We start from the raw sequence: 22,143 nt of genomic DNA on the forward strand, positions 1-22,143 counted from the left end.
AGGGGTGAGGAGGTGCTCACTCCTCACCCCTGCCACGTGGGCTATCCCTCAAGGGATAAACCATCAGTCCTGCTCAATGGTCAGCTTTCCTCGCAGGGTCACACCCATTAGGACAGTGGGAGGGTTAAGACGCTCCTCTATAGAGGTTTTCAGAAAAAATAAGTTAATTTGGGTGTTACTCGCTCTTTAAGCATCTTGCCCAAAAACACAACAGCAGCATTCTCTGGCAGAGCCGGGATCAAGCCTGCAACCTTCCAATTGCTGGACAACCCACTGTACCTCCTGAGCTGCTGCGGCCCATAAAATACGGAGGAAAAAGGAATTTTGTTTAAAGTTGATTAATTAAAACTGTTTTGCAAAGATATTGTTTGGTTGTTTAATGATGCAACACAGCAAAATACAAAAAGAAAAAAAAAAACGTCAATAAGGAAATGTTTCTCTTTTGCATCGGTTACGTAACAAGGTACCGCTGCACATCAAAACAAAACTTTCCGCTCAGATTAAAAAATAGACGCCGGAACTGAAAACTGTCGGACTTTGAGATGGACGATGCTGCTTTGATTTTGTTAAATTAAGTACATTTTTAAATGAGTTGTATCATATCCTGACGTGAAGGTGGGCTTTTACACTGTGACAGAAAAAGATGTGAACACTGGTCTGAAATAAATATTAATCTGAGGACATAAAATGTCTCGTCACCAAAGCTACCTCACTCTACAACAGATGTATAATCCAACACGTCATTTAGCTCAGGTACCCATTTAATGTTGCACAAGTCTCTCTCCGTGGTCTTCAGTTCAGCTGAAGACGTGCACACGTCCTGATGCGTTTCCACCCAACAAGGCGTTCCTGGTGGGGTGGAGGGCGGTGACGGACAGCACCGTGTTCAGGTTCTCCTCGTCCGTGAAGGTGTGCAGGTGTTTGCCGCTCTCGTGGAACACCTGCACCCTCCGAGGCCTCATCATGCTCCCCACCACAAAGCAGTCCTCCTGTTTGGGGTCCCACACGGCCGACAGCTTCGACAGCCAGTGGTCTGTCTGCATGTCGTGTCTGCAAACGCCAAAAAAAAACTCGGGTTGTGTGTTGCTCAAAAATGCAGCCGTGTTACGAGTCGGCCGTGTGGACGTACCTGACGGACTTCAGCAAAGGAGCATTAGAGGATACTAAAGATGTGTCGTATATCCTGTTAAATAAATAAATAAACTTAGGCAGGGGTTGACTAAACAGAACAACTATCAAAACCACTGTGCTTGCTTCACCTGATGTGGTTATCCATGCAGGTGGTGAGGACCCGGTTTCCAGTGGACGGTGAGAAATAAGCGCTTGTGATGCTTAAAGTGTGGCCGGTCAGCTGGGACACTGGCTCGCTTTTGGTCTTCTTCAGGCGCCTGCTGTCATAAATGCCCACTACCCTGCAGAAATATCTACTTAATAACACAACAGTCCAGCTGACAGGAGAGACTAGTGGACTTCTGAGTCGTACCGGCTCTCTGCAACAGCGAAGTACTGCATCTGCAGAGGATGGACACTCACGCAGTGGAGAGTCTTCGGGTCGATGGGGTGGATGGACTCATGAGAGTTTCTGCAAAGGAAATCGTATCCTTACAAATGTCTTATTCATCCAATTAAAATGCAAGCAGCAGTGATTCTACCCTGGAGTCCGTCGATCAACGATGGCTACCTCTCCAAACCAATTCCCCACCACAAGTGTCGAGCAGTCGTCCGACAAGAAGGCAAACGTTTTCAGGACATCATTGATGTTATACACCTGCAGAAATGGACAAACCTGTTACACATACACAGCTGCTAAATAGTATCTGCACCATCAAAATGTTTCTTCTATCTTTGCTTTCTTGCACCTAAAGGTTTTCAAATAACTTCAGCTGAGCCTCCCTGCTAAGGTCTATTCAGGGGTTCTGGGGAGGAGGGTCCATCAGATAATCGAACCTCAGATTCAGGAGGAGCAATGTGGTTTTTGACCTGGCCGTGGAACACCAGCTCTATACCCTTAGGGGGGTCCTGGAAGGTGCGTGGGAGTTCGCCTAACTAATCACGTGTTTTGTGGATTTGGAGAAGGTGTTCAACTGCGTCCCTTAGGAGGATCTGTGGGAGTACGAGGTAGCAGATCTAACTGGCTCTATCACCTAGAGACTCTGGTCCCCTAGACTCACTATATCGGTGTTTGGAACAAGTTAAGGATGGGATGCAATCAAACTTCCTCCAGTTAAACAAAGACAAGACGAGTTATTTTCTTTGGAAACAATCAGGATAAGATGGAGGTTATTACTAAACTTGGCTCCAGAAGGATAAAGACAATGACTCAGGTTAAAAATCTTGGTGTCATGATTGATTCAGACCTGAGCTTCACTGGTCACATGATTAAGGCAATAACTAGATCAGCGTTTTATCATCTTCATCTATGTCCAGACCAGACCTGGGGAAACTCGTTAATGTGTTCATCTCCAGCAGGCTGGACTATTGCAACGGTCTTTTGACTGGTCTTCCCCAAAAAAGCTGTGAAGCAACGGCAGCTTATTCAGAACGCTGCTGCTAGAGTCTTAAGAACCAAGAGAACCGAGCACATCACTCCTGTTCTTAAGCCGGGCGTACACTGTGCGACTTTTCCACTCGTGGCACTCAGCTTCAGCTCAAACTGTACGACTTCCTCGCAGAGCAGATCTCACGAGCCAGGCGCTCACACTGTACGACTGGTAGCAACACGTCGGCCCTAAAAATATGCTAAAAATAGCAGTTTTTACTCAACACGTCAGACTTTTTTGTCTTGTTTTGCCTGTTGTCCTTCGGGAGTGCTGCAGGAGGACACACGGGGATTTATGGGGGTTGGATGAGGAAAACGAAATAAAGAAAGTAAATCTGTGTTTAGTCATCAGTTTAATTTGACATGAACACGACAAACACGTGTAGAAATTAAAACGAACAGCGTGTTTTATTAGGGAAAGAGCGAGTGAGCAGCGTTGATGCAGCATTGCGCATGCGTGTGAGCGGTTCTGATACTTTTTGGGTCGCAGCTGCTCGCAGCGCCGCTTCAACAGTGTGATACCCTCACGAGGGACGAGCAAAATATCAAACACTCCAGAAGTCCGTGCGACCTCACGACTGCTGATCGGCAGCTGGTCACGTGGTGTTAATCGCCTCTTGTAACCCCCTGTACACTACACGACCGCTCGGTGCAAAACTCGCCCCGATGTCGTGGATTCTCGCACGACTGGAAAATTGGCTCAAAAAAGTGAAAAAGTCGCACAGTGTACGCCCAGCTTTAGATCTCTACACTGGTTACCAGTAAACTACAGAATCCATTTCAAAGTGCTTCTACTAGTTTATAAATCACTCATGGCCAGAATACATGTCAGATCTCCTCCAAGTATAGACGCCCAGCAGGGCTCTGAGATCCTTAGGAAACAGTCCGGTGGTAGAACCGGTTCAGAACCAAACAGGGTGAAGCTGCTTTTAGCTACTATGCTGCTCACAGATGGAATCAGCTTCCTCATGACCTAAAAGGTGCCCCAACTCTAGTAACTTATAAATCAAAATTGAAAATCAGCCTATAAATAAATGTTCTTATTCTGCACGTTCTGCACTTTATTTGCTCACCCTTTAACTTTATTTCTTTTTAATTTTTAAATTGTATTTTATGTCACAATGATGTTAATGTCTTTGCTAATGGAAAGCACATTGAATTGCCTCTGTGTATGAAATGTGCTTTATAAATAAAGCTGCCTTGCCCGTCTGACTGGTGTCAGAGCTTGGTCTGATTGTCGGCAGTAAGTTGGGCTCGTTCCTGGTGAGAGCTGGACTCCACCAAGGCTGCCCTTTGTAACAGATTTTGTTCAGAACTTTTATGGACAGGACTAGACACAGCCAAGGTGTTAAGTGGACCCTTTTTGGTGGCCTGAGGATCGTCTCCGCTTTACATTGTTTTTCTCACTATGTTTATTTTTTTTCTCATTTAAAAATTTTTTAATCTTACTTTTTTATCTTTTTGAATATTTACTGGGCCGTGTATATATATACACATAAACACATAAACACATACATTTATTTTTTTTGTGAAGCACCTCGTGATTTTTATCTTGAGAAGCGCTATATAAAAGATTGTTTTTGTTGTCTCCCTTTTTGCAGATGATGTGGTCCTGTTGGCGTCATCAGAACGTGATCTTCAGCTTTCGCTGGAGCGGTTCGCAGCAGAGTGTGAAGCAGCTGGGATGAGAATCAGCTCCTCTAAATCTGAGGCCATGGTCTTGAGTTGGAAAAGAGTAGAATGCCTTCCCCGGGTCAGGGACGAGGTCCTGCCTCAGGTGGAGGAGTTTAAGCTTCTCTGGGTCTTGTTCACGAGTGAGGGAAAAATGGAGCGTGAGATCGATAGGCGGATTGGTACAGAGTCTGCAGTGGTGCGGGCGTTGTACCGGTCTGTTGTAGAGAAGAGAAAGCTTAGCCAGAAGGCGAAGTTCTCGACTTACCGGTCGAGCTACGTTCCTACCCTCACCTATGGTCACGAGCTTTGGGTAGTGACCGAAAGAACAAGATCACAGATACAAGCGGCCAAAATTAGTTTTCTCTGAAGGGAGTCTGGGTTCTCTCTTAGAGATAGGGTGAGAAACTTGGTCATCTGGGAGGGGCGTGGAGTAGACCAGCTGCTCCTCCACAATGAGAGGCTCTGGCATTCTCAGCTGACCAGGGAACGCCTTGGGATTCCCCCAGAGGAGCTGGCCCAAGTGGGTGGGGAGAGGGAAGTCTGGGTCTTTCTGTTTAGACTGCTGTCCCCGCAACCCGACCCCGGATATGTGGAAGAGAATGGATGGATGAAAGAGCTGTTTCTGGTAATGGGTCTCACACCGATGTGGTAAATGTTTTTCATTCAAGCATAAACTACCTCTCTAAGATCAAAGGTCAGCCTTTAGGATCTTCTGCTCCAGAAGAGATTTCATGGTTCCATCATATGCACCAGGTTCTTAAGCAGCACAATAGTCCCAGACCATAACGCTGGCACCAACATGTCTGACTGATGGTGTGTTTAGCCCCACATGAACAGGACACGCACCTTCCAGAAAGTTCTGCTTGGGTCTTGTCAGTCAACAGAATATTCACCCTAAAGTCCAGGGGAGCCTGGCAAATGTGAGATGAGCCTTTTTTTTTTTTGTTTAAACACAGAAGTTTTGTATTTTGTTGTCGAATCGTGACCTCTGACCTTATTTTGAACAAAGCCAGTCCTGAAGTTTACGTTTAGAGATGTTCAGCCACCTTTATTCAGTGAGACAAGTTGCACTGAAGGGATTTCCCAATTCTACGAATCTGACTGCACTCAGGCCTGGGTGCGGCTGGAAAAATGTCTCAGCTTTACAAATAACGTGGTTGACAGTTAAGATGAGGAGTTTGTTTGGCCGTAATTTGGATCATTCAGCAAAACATCTGGTTTAGAAAAATAACTTTGGGACTGTAAATAATGTTTCCTCATTAAACGACACATGAAAACCACGTTTTATATTTACTGGGCCGTCTGATACAGAAAGGCGTTTCATCTGCAACATTTAAATAAGCCAAAAAAAACCCACTAAAGAACCCCGTTAAAATGTTAAGACGACCTAAAGAACGAGATTTTAATGACTGACATACGTCATCAAAGACGGCCTTCTCCACATCCATGCAGCGCAGAGATCCATCATAGCTGAGGGTGAGCAGCTGGCTGGGATGAACGGTGGAGAACGCCATGCAGCCCACTGGACGGGTGTGAGGTTCAAAGAGCAGAATGCCATCATCGCCCCAATCAGCGCCCTGACATAATAGAGGTTAGTTGTGACATCATCATCATCATCATCATAACCAGTGGACCTTCTCTAAAACACTAACATTAAGGTTCTAATCAGGATAATGGTCGTAAGATCTACTTCTGCCATCTAGTGGTGAAAGGCCTGAGATAACTCACCAAATTCCACAATCCCACTTTTCCCAACTTGTCTCCAGCAGCCAGCAGCAGGCTGCTGCTGCAGGGGTGAAAAGCTGCAGAGAAGATCCGATCTTTCACCACCTTTGCCACGCTGTTGGCGGTTATCGTCATCTTCTTCAGAGCGGAGCTGTACCTGTGCTCAGACGTGAGGAACTTCCTGGTCATTTACATGAAACATGGCTAATGATTAATAACCTGAACAGTTAAAATAAAACCAAACTGGTCTTACTTGTTCAGACTGAGTTTGGTCGTTCTCTCTTTTGTGTCCTGATACAGAAAATAAAATATTGAATCATCTGAAGAACAAAAATACATCCGACTTTTAAGTTGATGATCAAAATCTTTGGATTCAACAATTTTGTGAGGAGACACGAGTTGAATCAGGGGTGTAGGACTGTTATAAGTCCTACCTCAGAGCAGAGCTCCAGAAGCTCTGAAGGCAGACTGAAATCTTCTTCCATGTTTATTGCATCCATGAGTAGAGGACCAGCAGGCTTCTTGTCTCGATGAAACTTTAAAGCAAGAAATCGAGTCAAATCAGCAAAAGGAAAAGTACAAAATAAACAAAAAGAGACTAATTACAGATTAGGGCTGCTCAATTAATCGAATTTTAATCACGATTACGATCTGAGTTTTGAACGATTATAAAAAACAAAACAAGCCGATTATTTGCTCCTCCCGCATGCGCTGCCCTGAGTAGCAAATGAAGCGCTCCTCCCACAGTGTTGCCAACTTAGCGACTTTGACGCTATTTCCAACAGCTTTTCAGACCCCCTTCTTGACTTTTTAACTTAAAAATACCTAGCAAACACCTCAGAAACATCTCTGGTAACCCTTAGCTACTTTCTGGATAACTGTCGTCGACGTTTCCTGCAGGTTATCTAAACACTCCGCCTGCCCTCCGGACCGTTCTTCAGGACATTATAGGAAAGGGAATGATGCAGTGATGTGTCAGTCGCTAAAGAAACGGCTCTCAGAGCCGGCTCCCTGTTGGAGTAACCAGAGTGAGTGACACACACCGCACCGGCGGACTCCTGAGCCACTAAAAACGGCTAAATGTGCGCGTGCGGTGCGCTAAATACACGTGCAGCTTGCCCCTGATTGCTGAGACCGGGTTGGGGGGTGGGGGGTGCAGCTGTGGTTGGGACAATTACTACATTAAATGATGGACTTGTAAATAAATAGTTTATAAATAAGGTAGAAATAAGTTCCTCACACTGATAAATAATAACTAATCTCTCTGAGGACACGGTGCTAGTGCACGCTCCTACAGCACCTTGAGACACGACTCAATACATGTTATGCAACATTTTGTGAACATCAATTTATTTGCATTATTTGTTATAAATGCCACTGTGTAATTCTTGCTGTCAGTATTTGCAAGATATTGGTATTTGGGTCTGTACTGGTTAGACTTACATGAGTTAAACCAAGGTCTATAGCCCTTGGGTCATAGACTATGAGCTGTAAGTATATTGGTCGTTTTATACTGGGAATCAGGAGTTATTTTAGTGATCATCTTGTTTCTTATTTATTTTTGTCCTGATTGTGTCCTGAGCAGATTTATGACTGAATAAAAACAAACAAAATCAACATAAATTGAAAAATCGTCCTAAATAATCGTGATCTCAATTTCAGTCACCATAATCATGATTATTATTTTTGCCATAATCGAGCAGCCCTATTACAGATGTGCTTAAAGAAGGCAGGACGTGAGATTTGATACCTCTTCAAAGACCAGCGACCCTCTGGGTTTAGGAGGAAGTGTCCTAACTTCTGCTGCTTTGTTTTGGAGACGCTGGGATTTACGAACTGGCAGCACTTCCTTCACAGAAGGCTGAGACCTGCAACCGCAAATAATTATACAATTGTAGTATTTTAAAAAGGCAGATATTTTAGTATAATAAAAAGGTAAAAGGTGGGTTTAATGACAGCCTCAAGTTTCGGCTTTTTGTTTGGAACTAGTTTGTGTAACGACTCTACTTTGGATCCCATCTGAAAAGCACTTTGGTATCATGATTTATTTTAGCCAACTAGACCAAAGCACACAAATGTGTGAGGATGAGAGCAGCTGTAGGACCAACATGCACTGGGGTGGGCCTATGGTTTTGAACCAGACCGTTCAGCACTTGCAGCAATGATTAAACCCTCAAAAAAAAAAATTTATTTTTGTTAGCTTGGTAGGATAATTAATTCCTTTTGCTTGTGAATGAACCCTCCTATGATGCACCATTTGGGATGATCGTACCTCAGCCCCTTCTGTAAACACTTTCGTCGTGTTGACCGCTTCAGGTCTTCTGTTGCCTTCAAATAAAGGAAAACATTAGACACAATAAAAAGATCATAAACAACCACAGACCAACATGATTGGACTCTTCTCAATAAAGATGAGTATTTATTTCTACTTATTCTGTTTGGATTCATTTTTGGCTCCAAGTAAAACTTGTTCCCAGCGTAAGATGGATTCCACAAGGACTTCCTCTGGTTTCCGATCCCATTTGTGGTCTTCATGGACAGGATCTGAAGTCTTCAATCCACAACTTACAGACTCTAAAGAGGTTAGCAATTGAGTACGCCGCAGCTGGGATGAGAGTTCACTCTTCCAAACCAGAGGCAATGGTCCTTAACTGGAAAAGAGTGGAATGCTTGTTCCAGGTTAGGAGTGAGCCCGTCTCCAGATGAGGAGTTTACGTGTCATGGCATTTGATTTGCTAGCGATGGTGCAATGATACAAGAGATGGATCGACACATCCGGGCATCTTCACTAATGAAGTCCGCAGTGACAAAAAATGAACAGAGCAAAACGGCAAAGCTCTTGAGGGGTTTCCGCCAGAAAACGAGTTAAGGCTGGCGGATTTGGCCATGGGGGGTGGGGGTTGCGCACTCCATCCCGCAGCGCTCCTCTGTGAGAGCGGGGCTGGGTTGCACATGTTCCACTGCTGTTTCTCACCAGTATCAGCTGATGGAAGGCTCTAGTTTTGTTGCGCCATTCGTGTCAGCGGACACGGTAGGGTCGGGGAGGGGGGCGTGGCATGACGCTTAGGCCTGGTGGGCCGCCAGGCTTATAAAGCACTGGGGGAAACCTCGTCTTGATTTACTGGCCCACCAACCTCCAAACCTCATCAATGGTCAAGAAACGAGCAAGATTCTGGAACCAGGTGGCCAGGCTTTAGAGCAGAGATTCCCAAAGTGTGGTGCGCGCACCCCTGGGGGTGCGCGAGGTGAAAAGTAATGGCTGCGGAGCTCAGAGAAGTCTGTCAAAAGTCACCATTAGCGTAGCCAGAAACTCATTTGTGGGTGGGCGTAAGAAAATGTAAGTGGGCCCAATAAATGTAATTGAAAACAAGTATATTTTGCTTGTGTGTGTGTGTGTGTGTGTGTGTGTGTGTGTGTGTGTGTGTGTGTGGTGTGTGGTGTGTGGTGTGTGGTGTGTGTGTGTGTGTGTGTCCTCCGCATATGCCCTAGCTCAGGGGTCGGCAACCCGCGGCTCTGGAGCCGCATGCGCCTCTTCCATCCATCTGATGTGGCTCTCTCTGCTTGTAAAATAATGAATGGATATTTAAATAAAATGCTTTATATTTTACTGCATAAATTTTACATCTGTATGACAATTCTAAATGTAAAGATTGTCTGCGTAAACCTGAACAGGTCGAACCCGGTCTTACTGTGAGACCGGGTTGACGCGTCACGCTTGTGCGTAATCATAGGCGCTTTCTGAGCTGAAGAGGATGTGAGATTCTGGGATTCTCCTCAGACGCCACATTGGAGACAGGAACAAGCACAATTCAGCCAAAGTTTCATAATCAGGGAACATTTTCAAAGTGACAAGTCTCTCTGAGAGACCGGGTTTGGAAAACTCTCGCTTCAGTGGAAGGAATCTTCCCGCATGCGCTCTGGTTCTGCAATGCGCTCCAAGCCCCTCTCCACATCTTCAGCTCGCGGTGCACCTTATGTATGTGCTGACAGTGAGCTGCGCTGAGCAGTGTCCAGCTCAGATGTTCAGAAGGAAATCTTTTCTTGAGTGATTTAGCTACATCTGCGATTTGCGAAACGAATAAAATGTCAGTTAGTCTGCATGCGTCGGGGTAATTCTTTCTATTCTTTCTCCGTCAACATAAACGGCCAAATACGGGAACTGTCCGGTCAACACAACACAAGCCCTGCTTTTAACTGTTCTGTTTTCTTGTGACAATTGTTACAAAGAGATCAAATTTAACTTGATTAACACCAGAGCCAGGCGCACTGCGCCGTTATCTCCGTCACTGTAAATGAGGGAAAAACAAAATGATCAGATCCATTTCTGACCTTCCCCACCTACAAAGTTTACTTTAATTACAACAATCAAACGTGACAGAGCCTGGATTTGTATTCTGAACAGTCTAAAAATGTTTTAAAAAGAAACGTATGACAAAAGTGGCACCTGCTCAGTAAAACCACCAACAGGGTGAAAAATATCAAAATATTGTAGGCAGAGACGGGCTACAACTTCTGGATCCATTTTATATAAATCGTTTTATTGATTATCTTCTTATGAAAGATAGCTTTGACGTACCCGAGCGACCGGTACCGGCTGCTGTCACCTGTTGTGAGCAGCGCTCTGCTGTCTGAGGGTAGGCCCCGCCCACAACGCCGCGGCTGCTGCGGTGTTTTCTTTACTGTGGGAAACGGGTAATAATGGCTCTTTGATGGGAACAGGGTGCCGACCCCTGGTTTAGCGTGATGTCTGATATATATATATATTAGGGCTGGGACTTAAATAAAAAAATTAATCTAATTAATTACAGGCTTTGTAATTAATTAATCTCAATTAATCGCATTTTAATCGTTCAGGAAAGTGCGCTCTCAAAGTAAAACTTTTAATTAAAATTATGAGATAGAGAATCAAACATTAGGCATGGTTATTACCGTAAACTAAAGCTTTTAATAAAAAAATGCATTTTAATTATTCACATGTCACTGTGTGATATGAAACAAAACCCAAATCAACAAAAATTTATAATTACAAATAGAAAACACCTGCAAATGGTTCCTGAGCCTTTAAATAGTCTCTCTGTCTAGTTGAATGACTGAAATAAATTTGACTTTGACCAGATTCTAATTTTTCCAGTTTCACTTGTTTGTATAATTGGGAGTTTTTATTAGCATTTCTACTCATAATGCAGTAAAAACAAATAAATAATAATCCTTCAAAATGACAGTAGAACAGGCACAAATATGATCTAGGACTTAAATGTACTAACTTTTAACACCAGAGCAGGCATGGCATATTCTGAGAATGATCAGGAACACTAACTGATGACTGGAGGTTGATGGGATGATAAAAGATCATGGCGAGGAAATAATGATCTGATGAACAGGTGAGCGGACCTTCCTTACATGGGAAGTTCTTCTGTCACGTTTACCCCGGCTTTCCACAGCAGCCGTCAGCAGCACGTTACTGCAGCAGCACGTCATAGCTGCTGATAGGAACGGCTGTGGTCAACAGAACCTTTTCCACAGGAGCCGTCAGCAGCCGTCAGCAGCGCGAGTCGGCCGCGTCTCAGGAGCAGCATGTCGCGGCCTTTACGCGCCGGTTCTATTTTCTACGCGCGACGCCTCTGAAACGGGTCAAGTTCGACATTTTTGGGGAAGGAAAGACAGGAAATCGGACGCAGAAATGGAGAGAAGCTCCCGAGATTTTCAGAATAAAGAACGTACTGCCTTCCGGTCGCTTTACTTTAAAAAAGGTTACTAACTGTGCGGCCCCGTGAGAAGTTATCACCTAGCTAGCGGTCTCCTTTGTTTTTCAGGTCCGTATTGGCGGACAGAATATAAAAACACAAACATTTTGGAGCCATGTTGTAGTTTTCTCCTGCTTGTTGTTGTGTTTACTGACGAAGTCACTTGTGTGACTTCGTGCCCTGTCGGTGACAGCTGCTCCTCTGCTGCGTCGCGTCTCGTGGGAAGGGCCAAGCAGCAGCTAGACGTGCTGCTGCAGTAACGTGCTGCTGACGGCTCCCGTGGAAACCCGGGGTAAGAAGGGGATGCTGCAGACCGGCAGATTCACGCCTGCTGCAGCGAATCTGGTGTGATCTCCAGCCTGATCACAACTTCCTCGTTCCTCGCTGCCCCTGATACACGTAAGCATCCGCCCCTTAGCTGACGACAGCTTCAACACACCTCGCTGCTTAATGATAGTAATGCATGCGATGTTTAGACAGAGACTCGTCTCAGAAACATAGAATTCTCCGACAGAATTGTTTAGAAAATCATCAGAAAAGTTTCAGAGTGTTTCTGTTTTAACTTAAACTTCTGTTTTCAACTGTAAGACACGTTGTTTGTGATTGTTTACAGAGTAGTGAGAACACGGAACGTTCTCCCAGCGGCAGCCAGGTGCCTCGCTTTTGTCTGACTACTTTCATAAACTACTGTTAGGGCAAAGAATTATTCTGTCTGATGCTTTCAGCGCTGCACAGATGTTACGTAAATGTTAAAAATATAGCTTACCGCAACTTTTGTAAAGTTCCCGGTGCCACCGGGCGGGCAGCCGCAGCAGAGACGATCTCTGAAAAATGTCCGCGACACGGACTCCGTTGTTGTCTGGAAGTTTTTTTTTCCAAGTTAAGAGGCGGACGTGTTTCCTAAATCCTGCATCAGTCCAAGCAAGGCAACTTCTGTTTATTTCGTTTTAGTAGCCATTAGCCACTGTGCATTGTTGTGTGCGTCAGTGATATTCGGTCTACGAGGAAAAAGTGCAATGACAAAGGTTCCGCCGTGCTTGAAATGCAAGCTGCGATTAAATGCGTTAATTTTTTCTAATTAATCGTAATTAAAGCGTTAAAGTCCCGGCCCTAATTATATATATATATATATATATATATATATATATATATATATATATAGCCATGCCCTGATGTGGGGCTGGGGGGTGCGTCAACATGGTCGGGACATAGAAGGGGGTGCGCGGCTAAATAAGTTTGGGAACCACTGCTTTAGAGAAAAGGCGAGAAGCTCCATTATCCAGGGAGAGCTGCAGCTCGTCCACACTGAAAAAAGTTAGAGTACAGTAGTCCCTCCCTGTGACGTGGTTCCCCCACCCGATGGTAAACATAAGGCGACAACAAATAGACATTAATGAAAATCCAATCAGAAAATGGAAAAGCCAAACGGAAATAATCAGATATTGGGACAGCGGGATTAGACCAGAAAAGCACCAATAACAGTCAAGCTGGCTGCTGTTTGAACAGTATGCCAGTAACAGTTGGACAACTTATGTCTAAAATGTCCATGGCTGGGAGGAGAAACATTAAATGTGACAATCTGAAAAGTTTTTGCTTGGCGAGTCCACATCCAGGGTCTCGCTTGGTTTTAAAAGTTACAGTGATAGCTAGGGCTGCAACAACGAATCGATAAATTCGATGAAAATCGATTACTAAAAGCGTTGGCAACGAATTGCGTCATCGATTCGTTGTGTCGCACAACTCTCCCAAAAGCGCCCCCCCCCCCCTCCCGTCCGCCGTTGCGCGCAGAGCAAGTCAGATCAGCGCGAGGGAGAGCCGGCAGATCAGCGCAAGGTTCGTGCTGCTGTGAACCGGTTCCGCCCAAGGCCGGATTAACTGGGCAATTGCCCAGGGCCCACGAACTCTAAAGGGCCCAGGGCACGAGCAAAATACTGTATCTATAATTTCCCGCTTTATGAGGACTATGGTGACCGTACGTTCCGTTTTACCCGAACTTGTCCACTTTTCACTCTCTGTCCGGGCGTCCGGACTGCGGGTTCTTGTATTGATGAAAATGTCCGGCTTTTCATCCAGGAGCAGGGATCGAATTATGGGGGAGCTGTATATCCTACACATCCGGGGAGCCGGAAAAAAGTTTTCTATATTATATCATTTTTGGACTCTTTTGAGCAGAGAACGGCACAGCGCATGGTTGCGCAGCGATCCAGGCAGCTGCTTCCAGCGCACAGTCCATTCTCAAAGTGGCGCAACCAAAAAACTATAATTAGCACACGATCGTTCATGTCTGCACATGTTCTCTATTTTCTGTCTTATTTGTGCCTGAAGCGCGCTACTGTGGAGCTCATCACCTGTGCTGTGGTGATGTCACCTCACGCAGCATCGAAAACGCGCTCTGCGCTTTGCGGTCAGGAGATCCCTTTGATCTGCTCAAAAGTAACTGATGAGGTGAAAAGGTAAGAATCCAGGCAACAGATTTTCTGGAGAATTAAGAGGAGATGCAGGAAGATGAGAGACAGACAGAACAGGAAAATAGTTAAATAAAAACAAGAAAACAAAACAAAGTGTTGAAAAGTAAAATGTAGGTAGATTTATCTCCACTACACCTTTTTACCAGTAAAAAACAATAAGTTATACGCATGTCATATTTATACATCTGATACAATTCAGATCACCTTCAAAACTCAGTCACACACCCAGGGCCGTTTCAAGACATTTTGGGGGCCAAGGCAAAATGCCCCCCCCCCCCCCCCCCCCATAACTGGGCTCCCCAGAAGCCTCTGTGTAATTCATACCCTCTCCAGTAGAGTTAGTTATATGGTGTTTATAAAAGCCCCTCAGGCATTACTGACATGTTCTAATATTATCAGATGAAAAACTAAATTATCAGACATGCTGTCTCATCTGCTTCTTTTCTAAACTTGCAAAAAGTAACAAAACCATTTGAAAGCCACTATTTGTGGATTCTCTGAAAGTTTCCATGGAGTGTGGGACAACTTATTTTTTCATTGATCCTATCGTCTAATCTCACAGCTGAAACAAGCATCCTAAATAATCTGTGCACAGGAAGCTTACCAATGCTGTAGTAAAACAAAAGGTATGATAATTTATTATTAATAAAACCTTGTTGCAGCACTAAAGCAGAAAAATGAGATTTTGCATTAAATATGCAAAATATTTACAAATGAATTGTTTTAGAGCCCTTTTATTGGCAGAATCTGATATTAATTTAGTTCTTACAAAAAATGGGTCCCAGCATGGTTTGTGTGGCGTTGCCATAGAGTGACGTCATAGGCACAGATTCCCTGTCCTCTTGTTTGGAAATGGAAATATGGTCACCCTATATTAAACAAACTGTCCACCCGGGCTTTTGCGCTGCACAGAGACGCTTCGCTGCCTACGACTGAACGTCAGTTGAGAGTCAGTCTCATGCAGACTGACCAATGAAGAGAGGGCCTCAAGTTAAGATGCTCTCCTCATTGGTCAGTCCACACGAGGTGGGTCAAATGTTACTCTGGGTGGGTTACATGTTGTCAGGCATTCAAGTATTGAGTATATTTACTGCATATTACAGTAAAATATTCTGTATGTGACCACATTATGGTGATCCTCGGGTCGTGATGATGGAGCCCTTGAATATTGTTGCCCAGGGTACAACAAAGTGTTAATCTGGCCCTGGTTCCGCCGTCACATTCCCGCAGAAACTGGTTGATCACACCGGGGCCAGACTACTAGCATGTGGTTTTACAACCACAATGTCCTCGGAAGCAAAAACGCTTTTAAAAGGGAAGGAGGAGTCCTAACTGTTGCTGCAGGCGTGTTGTGTGAGAGTGCAGTTATATACTGGTTAATATATTTTTGGGTTCAGTTGCTTTCATGTGGCCTAATGTGAGTCTATTTGGGATCATTGGAATGATCAGCAGCATTTCTTGATGTGACTTTATGGCAGTTGCCCAGGGCATCATCACAAGGAGGATGGCATTCATTTACTTTTGTTTTATTTGGTATTTTTTCAGTCATTTTTGGAAATAGTGATCGATTTTGATTAATTCACAGCCAATGTTTAATTACATTTAAAAATTAGTTGTTTGACATCCCCAATTATAATAAATGTCAACAGATGAGATCAAACAAAACAGATGAGAATTGCCCTTAAGCTGTTTAACTTGGACCAAGCATTTTAGGTCACAGATAGATGTAGCTTAGGATCTCTGTCTATACACCTTATAAGACAATTTAGGTGATGGCATGTTGTTTTTCTGCTATTGAACTGTTTTCTAATAATGTTGTGTTAAATAAAGTGAAGGAAGGAGAGAAATAACGTTTCCCTAGCAGTTTTTAAAAATTTCACCATGTAATCCGATTAATCGTGTCGAGACCCCATCCGATTCATCGATTATCCAAATAATCGTTTGTTGCAGCCCTAGTGATAGCAGCGAGCTAGTATTGTCACGGTAACCGGTGTAGCGGTACACCCCGGTAAAAAAGTTGACAATAATAATAACCGTCTTGTTTTCAAAACATATATTATCTCGGTGTAGGCGCGGTGACCCTTACCAGCCACCGTATCATCTGCTGAAGTTGCCGGCGGCACATGCGCGCTTTGCTGTTTACAACCAAAACTTTCTTGAAGCTAAAGCTGAAATAATGGCCAAAGGAGGAGACGGCAGTGCTCAGGAGGGCATTTATTATCCCTCAAAGAAGACAAAGTCGGAAGTACAGGCATATTTTGGATATTTGAAGAATGCCGAGGGACAGTTGATAGAAGACGGCTGTCCTGTTTGCAGCACATGCAGAAAAAGTGTCTGTGAAAGGCAGCAACGCTTCAAATCTCACGACACATCTGCGTGACCATCACCCACAACTCTACAGTCAACGCAAGGCAAGCTAACGTTAGCATTTTAGCTAAAATACGTGATCCGAGGATTTGGGTTGAGGGAGAATGCAACGAGTCGCTATATAAAGCAGCCGCAGCGCCGCCACCTGCATATAAACCGTGTCGCGGACACCCCCATGTTGAAATGACGCTATGCATTACGGGACTCCCAGGGGCAGATAAGAGTTGGTCTCTCTCCGAGAATAATTATGAATTTAACAATGATTACTGCCTGATGACATTTTCCCACATCTACAAAGCTCACTGGAAGGACACAAACCGAGGACAATATTTTCCTGATATAGGGTTTATTACTCAAGTAAGGGTAAAAAAGTATCTGATTAGAAGGCTACTTGAGTACTGAGTATCATCTGGTCTAATATTTTTAAAATGATGACATCAAACAGACAAAAAATAAGAAGTTATGGGCAAATATTGGTATTTTAAAGACTAAAAGGGAAAAATGTAAACAAATAAACAACATAATTACAAAATAACACATTTTAGGCAAAATTTAGACACAAACTGACGACGGTATTTTCCTGATATACAGGATTTATTTAGTTGTCTGAATATGTAACACGTTTAAAAAAAATACCGTGATAATACCGAAAACCGTGATAATTTTGGTCACAATAACCGTGAGGTTAAACTTTCACACCGTGACAACCCTACAGCGAGCAGGACAGGAGTGGACTGCTGAACCCGAACAAAGCGCACAGAGTGGCACATCTGGTTGTTTAATCGTCTTCATGGTGCTGCTATTGCTGTAAAATAATCAGCATTCATGTTTTGAGAGGAAAAACATTCAGGCAGCTCACTTTCGTCAATTAGTTAAGGGGAAAACTAATAAATACACGTAAGCCCCACGGTAAACGAGGGACCACTGTGTGGAGTGTCTGCCTCCTGTTTGATTTCCTGACAGGATTTTATATCCTTCCCGGCTTGTAAATTTCTCTGGATTCCCCAGGAGCAGCTGGATAGTGTCACTGGGAAGAGGCGTGTCTGACTTTTCCTGCTAGAACCGATACCCCTGCAACCAGATCTTGGATAAGCGATGAAATACAATATCCACCTTTAGGTAATTTAGTCACACACAAGTTTAAAGTTTAGGGCTGAGGTGAGTAAAAGAGCCAAACCCACAAGCCTACCTGGAGCAGGTTGATAGAAGACAGAAAAGCTTGGTTCTGTTTGATGTTCTCCAGGCGCTTCAGTTCATACTCAGAAAGCCCTCCGTAACCATTCTGTCAGGCCAAAACGAAAACATTACACACAAACCTCCAAGCACAAAGACAGAGCAGTGTTTCTGTACTTACAGATGTAGGTTCCACAGCACTGTTCTCGGTTTCATCTTCATCCTTTACCTGCTTTTTCTCAGCGTTCTTTTCTATGGGGGATTTTGTTTTCTATTGAGAGAAAAACTTGGTGGTGAAAAAAAAAATCCAAAACAACCACATATGGAAAGTCTATTCCACTCCAGTCCTTGAGGGCTGCTATCCAGCATGTTTTAGTTGTTTCATTGCTCCAGCACACCCCATTCAGTGGTTACACCACCTGTTCAGGTCCATCAATCTCTGCAGAAGATTATGAATCCCCAGTGATTAAAAGCAGGTGTGTTGGAGCAGAGATGTGTTCCTCTGCACCTGGACACAAGCACACATGTCTGGCTGAACTGAGTCTAAAATGTAGTTTTATCTGCTCCAACACACCTGGTTTGAATCAGTAGGTTCAACATGTAACGCAGCCATTCAATCAGGTGTGTTGAAGCTGGAAGCCAACTAAAACATGCTGAAAAGTGGCCTTGACGTGGAGCGAAATCGTCCAGTTTCACGTACTTTCTTTTTGCTATTTTCTGTTATGACCGGAGAGTAACAGAGGCTTTTGGGAGCCGCGGGGCGTCTCAGAGAGGACCGTCGCACTGGTGCCTCGGGAGTCAAGTCCTGCATGACAATTAACAAGAAACCAAACGAGGCTGTGAGCAAAGGAAGCGAACACTACAGCTCCGCTACCCCTTTCAAACTTCAACCGGGTTTCGTTATTCAACTCAAACTTTTAACGGCAACACGCAACAGAACGGTTAAGCTAACAAGCTAGTTTACTGTACCTTCGCTGCGGCTTTTCGTTTCCTTGCTACAGACGACATGTCGGTACACTTAGAAAGTAGCTGTTTCTACTTGCGACCAATTCAAGCAACAGACTTTTGTTTCGCAGCTGCTTCCCCTAATTCTTCTATGGAAGCGGTTCGCGCCACGAGGAAGAAAGTTTTGTAACAAGCCCCGCCTTCAACTTAACGAAACACAGTTTCTGGGACCTCATTGGCTAGCAGCTGAACCTTGGAGGCCGTCCAAGACAGAACGTAGCCAATGAGCGTATTATGTTGTTGATTGACAGCAGAACCTTGGGACAGAATTTTGGTTTATTTGTCGCCACCACTTGGCAGAGATGTGCAAATGCAGCTCCAAGAAACATTTGCTTGATTGATTGAAACGTTTATTTTGAACATAAGACAAAATATTTTTTTAAATCAACTAACATAGTAGAAAAGAAAAGATATACCAACAAAAAAGAAGTTTTTGTCCAAAGGGAGTAAGAAAAAGCAAGTGCTTATGCAATCCCACCCCCTTGTCTCACATTACTAATTTACCTTTACAAATTACCATCTATACATCTATACATCTATACATACATACATACATACATACATATTAATATACATATATATGCAGCTACTAGTGAGAGAATTTTGTATATATACTTTGTATAGTGATAGTAATAATAATAAGAATGACTATAATAACATCAACAACAGCAAAATAATAATGACAATATCATAGTTTCCAGAACCTCAGAGAACCTCGTTTTCATATCCATTAATTATCATATTTTTATACAGTGATTCAAAGTTGTTTATATTTGGACAATGTTTGTGTATTTCCTGCAGCCCATTCCACAGCTTCACTCCACATACTGATACACAAAAACTCCTTTTAGTGATTCTTACTCTAGGCATTTTAACATTTTTAGTCCTTTGTAAATTATATCCTTCATCACTCTGGTTGAAGAGCTTTTGAATATAAGGTGGCAATAAGTGCTTACAAGCTTTAAACATGATTTGAGCTGTTTGATAATGAACCAGGTCTTGAAGTTTTATGTATTTTGACTGTAAAACAAAGAATTTGTATGATCCAGAAACCCAACTTTATGAATGACACGTATTACCCTCTTGTGCAATACTGATAGTGGGTGTAGTGCATTTTTAAAATTGTTTCCCCAATACAGTAAGTGAAATATGGCAGAACGAATGAACCATACAGAATATGGAGTGATTTACAGTCCAACATTTGCTTCATTTTATTTATAAGTGCAATGTTTTTTTGCTGCTTTGGTTTGTATGTGTCTAATGTGGGGCTTCCAACTGAGTTTCGTATCTAGTATCATACCCAAAAATTTGATTTCATTTACATTCGCAATTTTTTCATCATTAATCTTTATACATACTGCTGTTTTGTTTTTACAATTGCCAAAAGTCATTACCTTAGTTTTTTCTATCCAGCCAACCATCCATTGTCTGAACCCGCTTTGTCCATGTAGGGTCACTTGGGGGGGGGGGGGGGGGGGGGGGCTTATCTCCAGCGGTCAATGGGCAATCAGGCAGGGATCCATTTTTTTAGTTTACTTAATTCTATATTGATAATTTTAATTATTTCATTGGGATCATTTCCAGAGTAGAACAAATTTGTATCATCAGCAAATAAGATCATCTTCAGAGTTTTACAGACTTGAAAAATGTCATATATATATATATATATATATATATATATATATATATATATATAGAGAGAGAGAGAGAGAGAGAGAGAGAGAGAGAGAGAGAGAGAGAGAGAGCAGGTCCTAATACTGACCCCTGGGGGACACCACAGGCAATCCCCACACTTTCTTTTTTTTTACCGTGTCCTGTCTGGCTGTGAAGCAAGCAGAATTGATGTCTGAATGCTGGTAACAAGCCTTACAGATTTACTCTCAGGTGGAGCATCAAAGCGTCTGCTTTTAATGTCACGCCTGATACTTAAAACTTTATTGTTGTTGTTTTTGAATGCTTGGTAATTCCAGCCAGACACGGAGTCAGAGGTGAAAGAGAAAGGAAAAGACAAAAGGTGGGGAGAGAGGGGGGAAGGGGTGGGGGGTGGGGGGTGGGGGGAGTTCCACAACAATAAACAATAATTAACAAGAGTCTGCTTCTAGACCTGCAGAAAGAGAAAGAATAGAAGAAAAAAATGGGACACACAACAATACATCAGGAGCAAGCTATCACCGTGCCAACCTGATGGTGAAATATAAAATCAACATTGTTTAACTGAACAATCACACTATAATAAATCATAGCGCATTTAGTGGCAACGACAGCCTTAAGACATGTGTTGAACGTGCCCAAGCCCATACTTATGAGAGCACCTGTGTGTGTACACGTGCTTGTTTATGTAAGGTTTCTCTATAGGAGCGTCCAATAGAGAGTGTGAGGGACCACAGATCCGCCCCCAAAGATGTGTAGGAGACAGGGGGGGGAGCCCCAAGTCCCAGAGATCCAGGTGCTGCCCCAGAACACAGGAACCCCAAGGAGACTGCAACCAGAAAGGCCCCCGCCCCCCTCGAGAGGCACAGAGGGTCGCCCCGGGGGACAACAACCAGCAGCCGGCAGAGCCCCTGGAGATATCACCAGAAAGCCCACAGGCCCGCCCGCAGCCTCCCACCCCCTAGCCGACCGAGCCCGGGACCCAGCAACCCGGGACCCAGGGGCGACCACCCCCGCCGGGGACCCAGCAGAGCCCAGGGACCCAGACCCCACCAGGCAGCCACCGGGATTGAACAGGCAGATGCCAAAAATCTTAAACCCCCCTGACCCGGGAGCCACAAACACAAACACTCTCTCTCTAGGTTTCCCTTACGTTTTTCCTTAGACACCTTTTATCATCAGTTTTCTGTTTAGTGTTTTATCTAGTCTGCTTTCTCCTTCTAGTTCATTTTGTTCCCTTCCCCATTTTTAGGTCTGGTTTCCTCCTCTGCTCCGTTGTGCTCCTCCTCTGTTTATTGGTCTCACATGTGCACAATTCTCTAATCACCCAGCCCTTGTGAATATAACCCTGTCTTTGTCTCGGTGTGTTTGTTGGCCCAACCCCCCCCCCCACCCACCCACCCACCCCCCACCCCACCCACCCCCTAACTCACAGTGTGACACGTTTTGCCAAAAGAAAACAGAAACTGCCTAGTCCCCCTGTTAAATTCATCAAAGACTCCACGCAGGACATGAGAGATGCTTGACGAGTTTATCTAAGAGATCCACCAGTAAGTAGAGTAAAACAGCCTGTTTAACAAACTATCTTGTTTTAAAACATTGTTAAATTAGTAAAAAGCAAGTTGGGTTAAAAATAAAACTTTTAAAACTTTAAAAAGCAATTTTTTTTCAAACATTACGTCTTTTTTGTTGGAAGCAAATATTTTAAAAGATTCAGTCTGACTTCAGACTTTTTTACATGAACAAAGCAACAAAAAAATGAAAGCCTCACTCATAAAAACACACAGAAATGTTCAGC

At 43.7% G+C, this 22,143-nt stretch overlaps 1 protein-coding gene across 1 annotated transcript; it reads right to left on the reverse strand.

Annotated features, from left to right (window-relative positions):
- Positions 1–362: 362 nt before the first annotated feature.
- Positions 363–18,842, reverse strand: wdr76 (WD repeat domain 76). The gene is made up of 15 exons (XM_070555083.1): positions 18,660–18,842; positions 18,391–18,495; positions 17,872–17,961; positions 17,707–17,799; positions 8,211–8,266; positions 7,689–7,806; positions 6,373–6,474; positions 6,192–6,229; positions 5,942–6,095; positions 5,632–5,790; positions 1,653–1,768; positions 1,484–1,582; positions 1,260–1,412; positions 1,130–1,183; positions 363–1,050 (listed from the first exon to the last, which is right to left on the reverse strand). Exons 1-15 carry the CDS (start codon positions 18,696–18,698, stop codon positions 798–800), a joined length of 1,629 nt encoding a protein of 542 aa, XP_070411184.1. The 5' UTR covers positions 18,699–18,842; the 3' UTR covers positions 363–797.
- Between the last annotated feature and the right edge of the window lie 3,301 nt (positions 18,843–22,143).

The sequence above is a fragment of the Nothobranchius furzeri genome, chromosome 9 (assembly GCF_043380555.1).
Source record: "Nothobranchius furzeri strain GRZ-AD chromosome 9, NfurGRZ-RIMD1, whole genome shotgun sequence".
Taxonomy (NCBI): domain Eukaryota; kingdom Metazoa; phylum Chordata; class Actinopteri; order Cyprinodontiformes; family Nothobranchiidae; genus Nothobranchius; species Nothobranchius furzeri.

Bases quoted from the DNA above. Each gene is read 5' to 3' on its own strand.
- wdr76 (XM_070555083.1), bottom strand. From the start codon at position 18,698: ATGTCGTCTGTAGCAAGGAAACGAAAAGCCGCAGCGAAG. The intron at 6,230-6,372 runs GTAGGACTTATA...TTTCTGTATCAG, and splicing joins TTCTGGAGCTCTGCTCTGAG to GACACAAAAGAGAGAACGAC. The intron at 1,051-1,129 runs GTACGTCCACAC...TGGCGTTTGCAG, and splicing joins CCTTTGCTGAAGTCCGTCAG to ACACGACATGCAGACAGACC.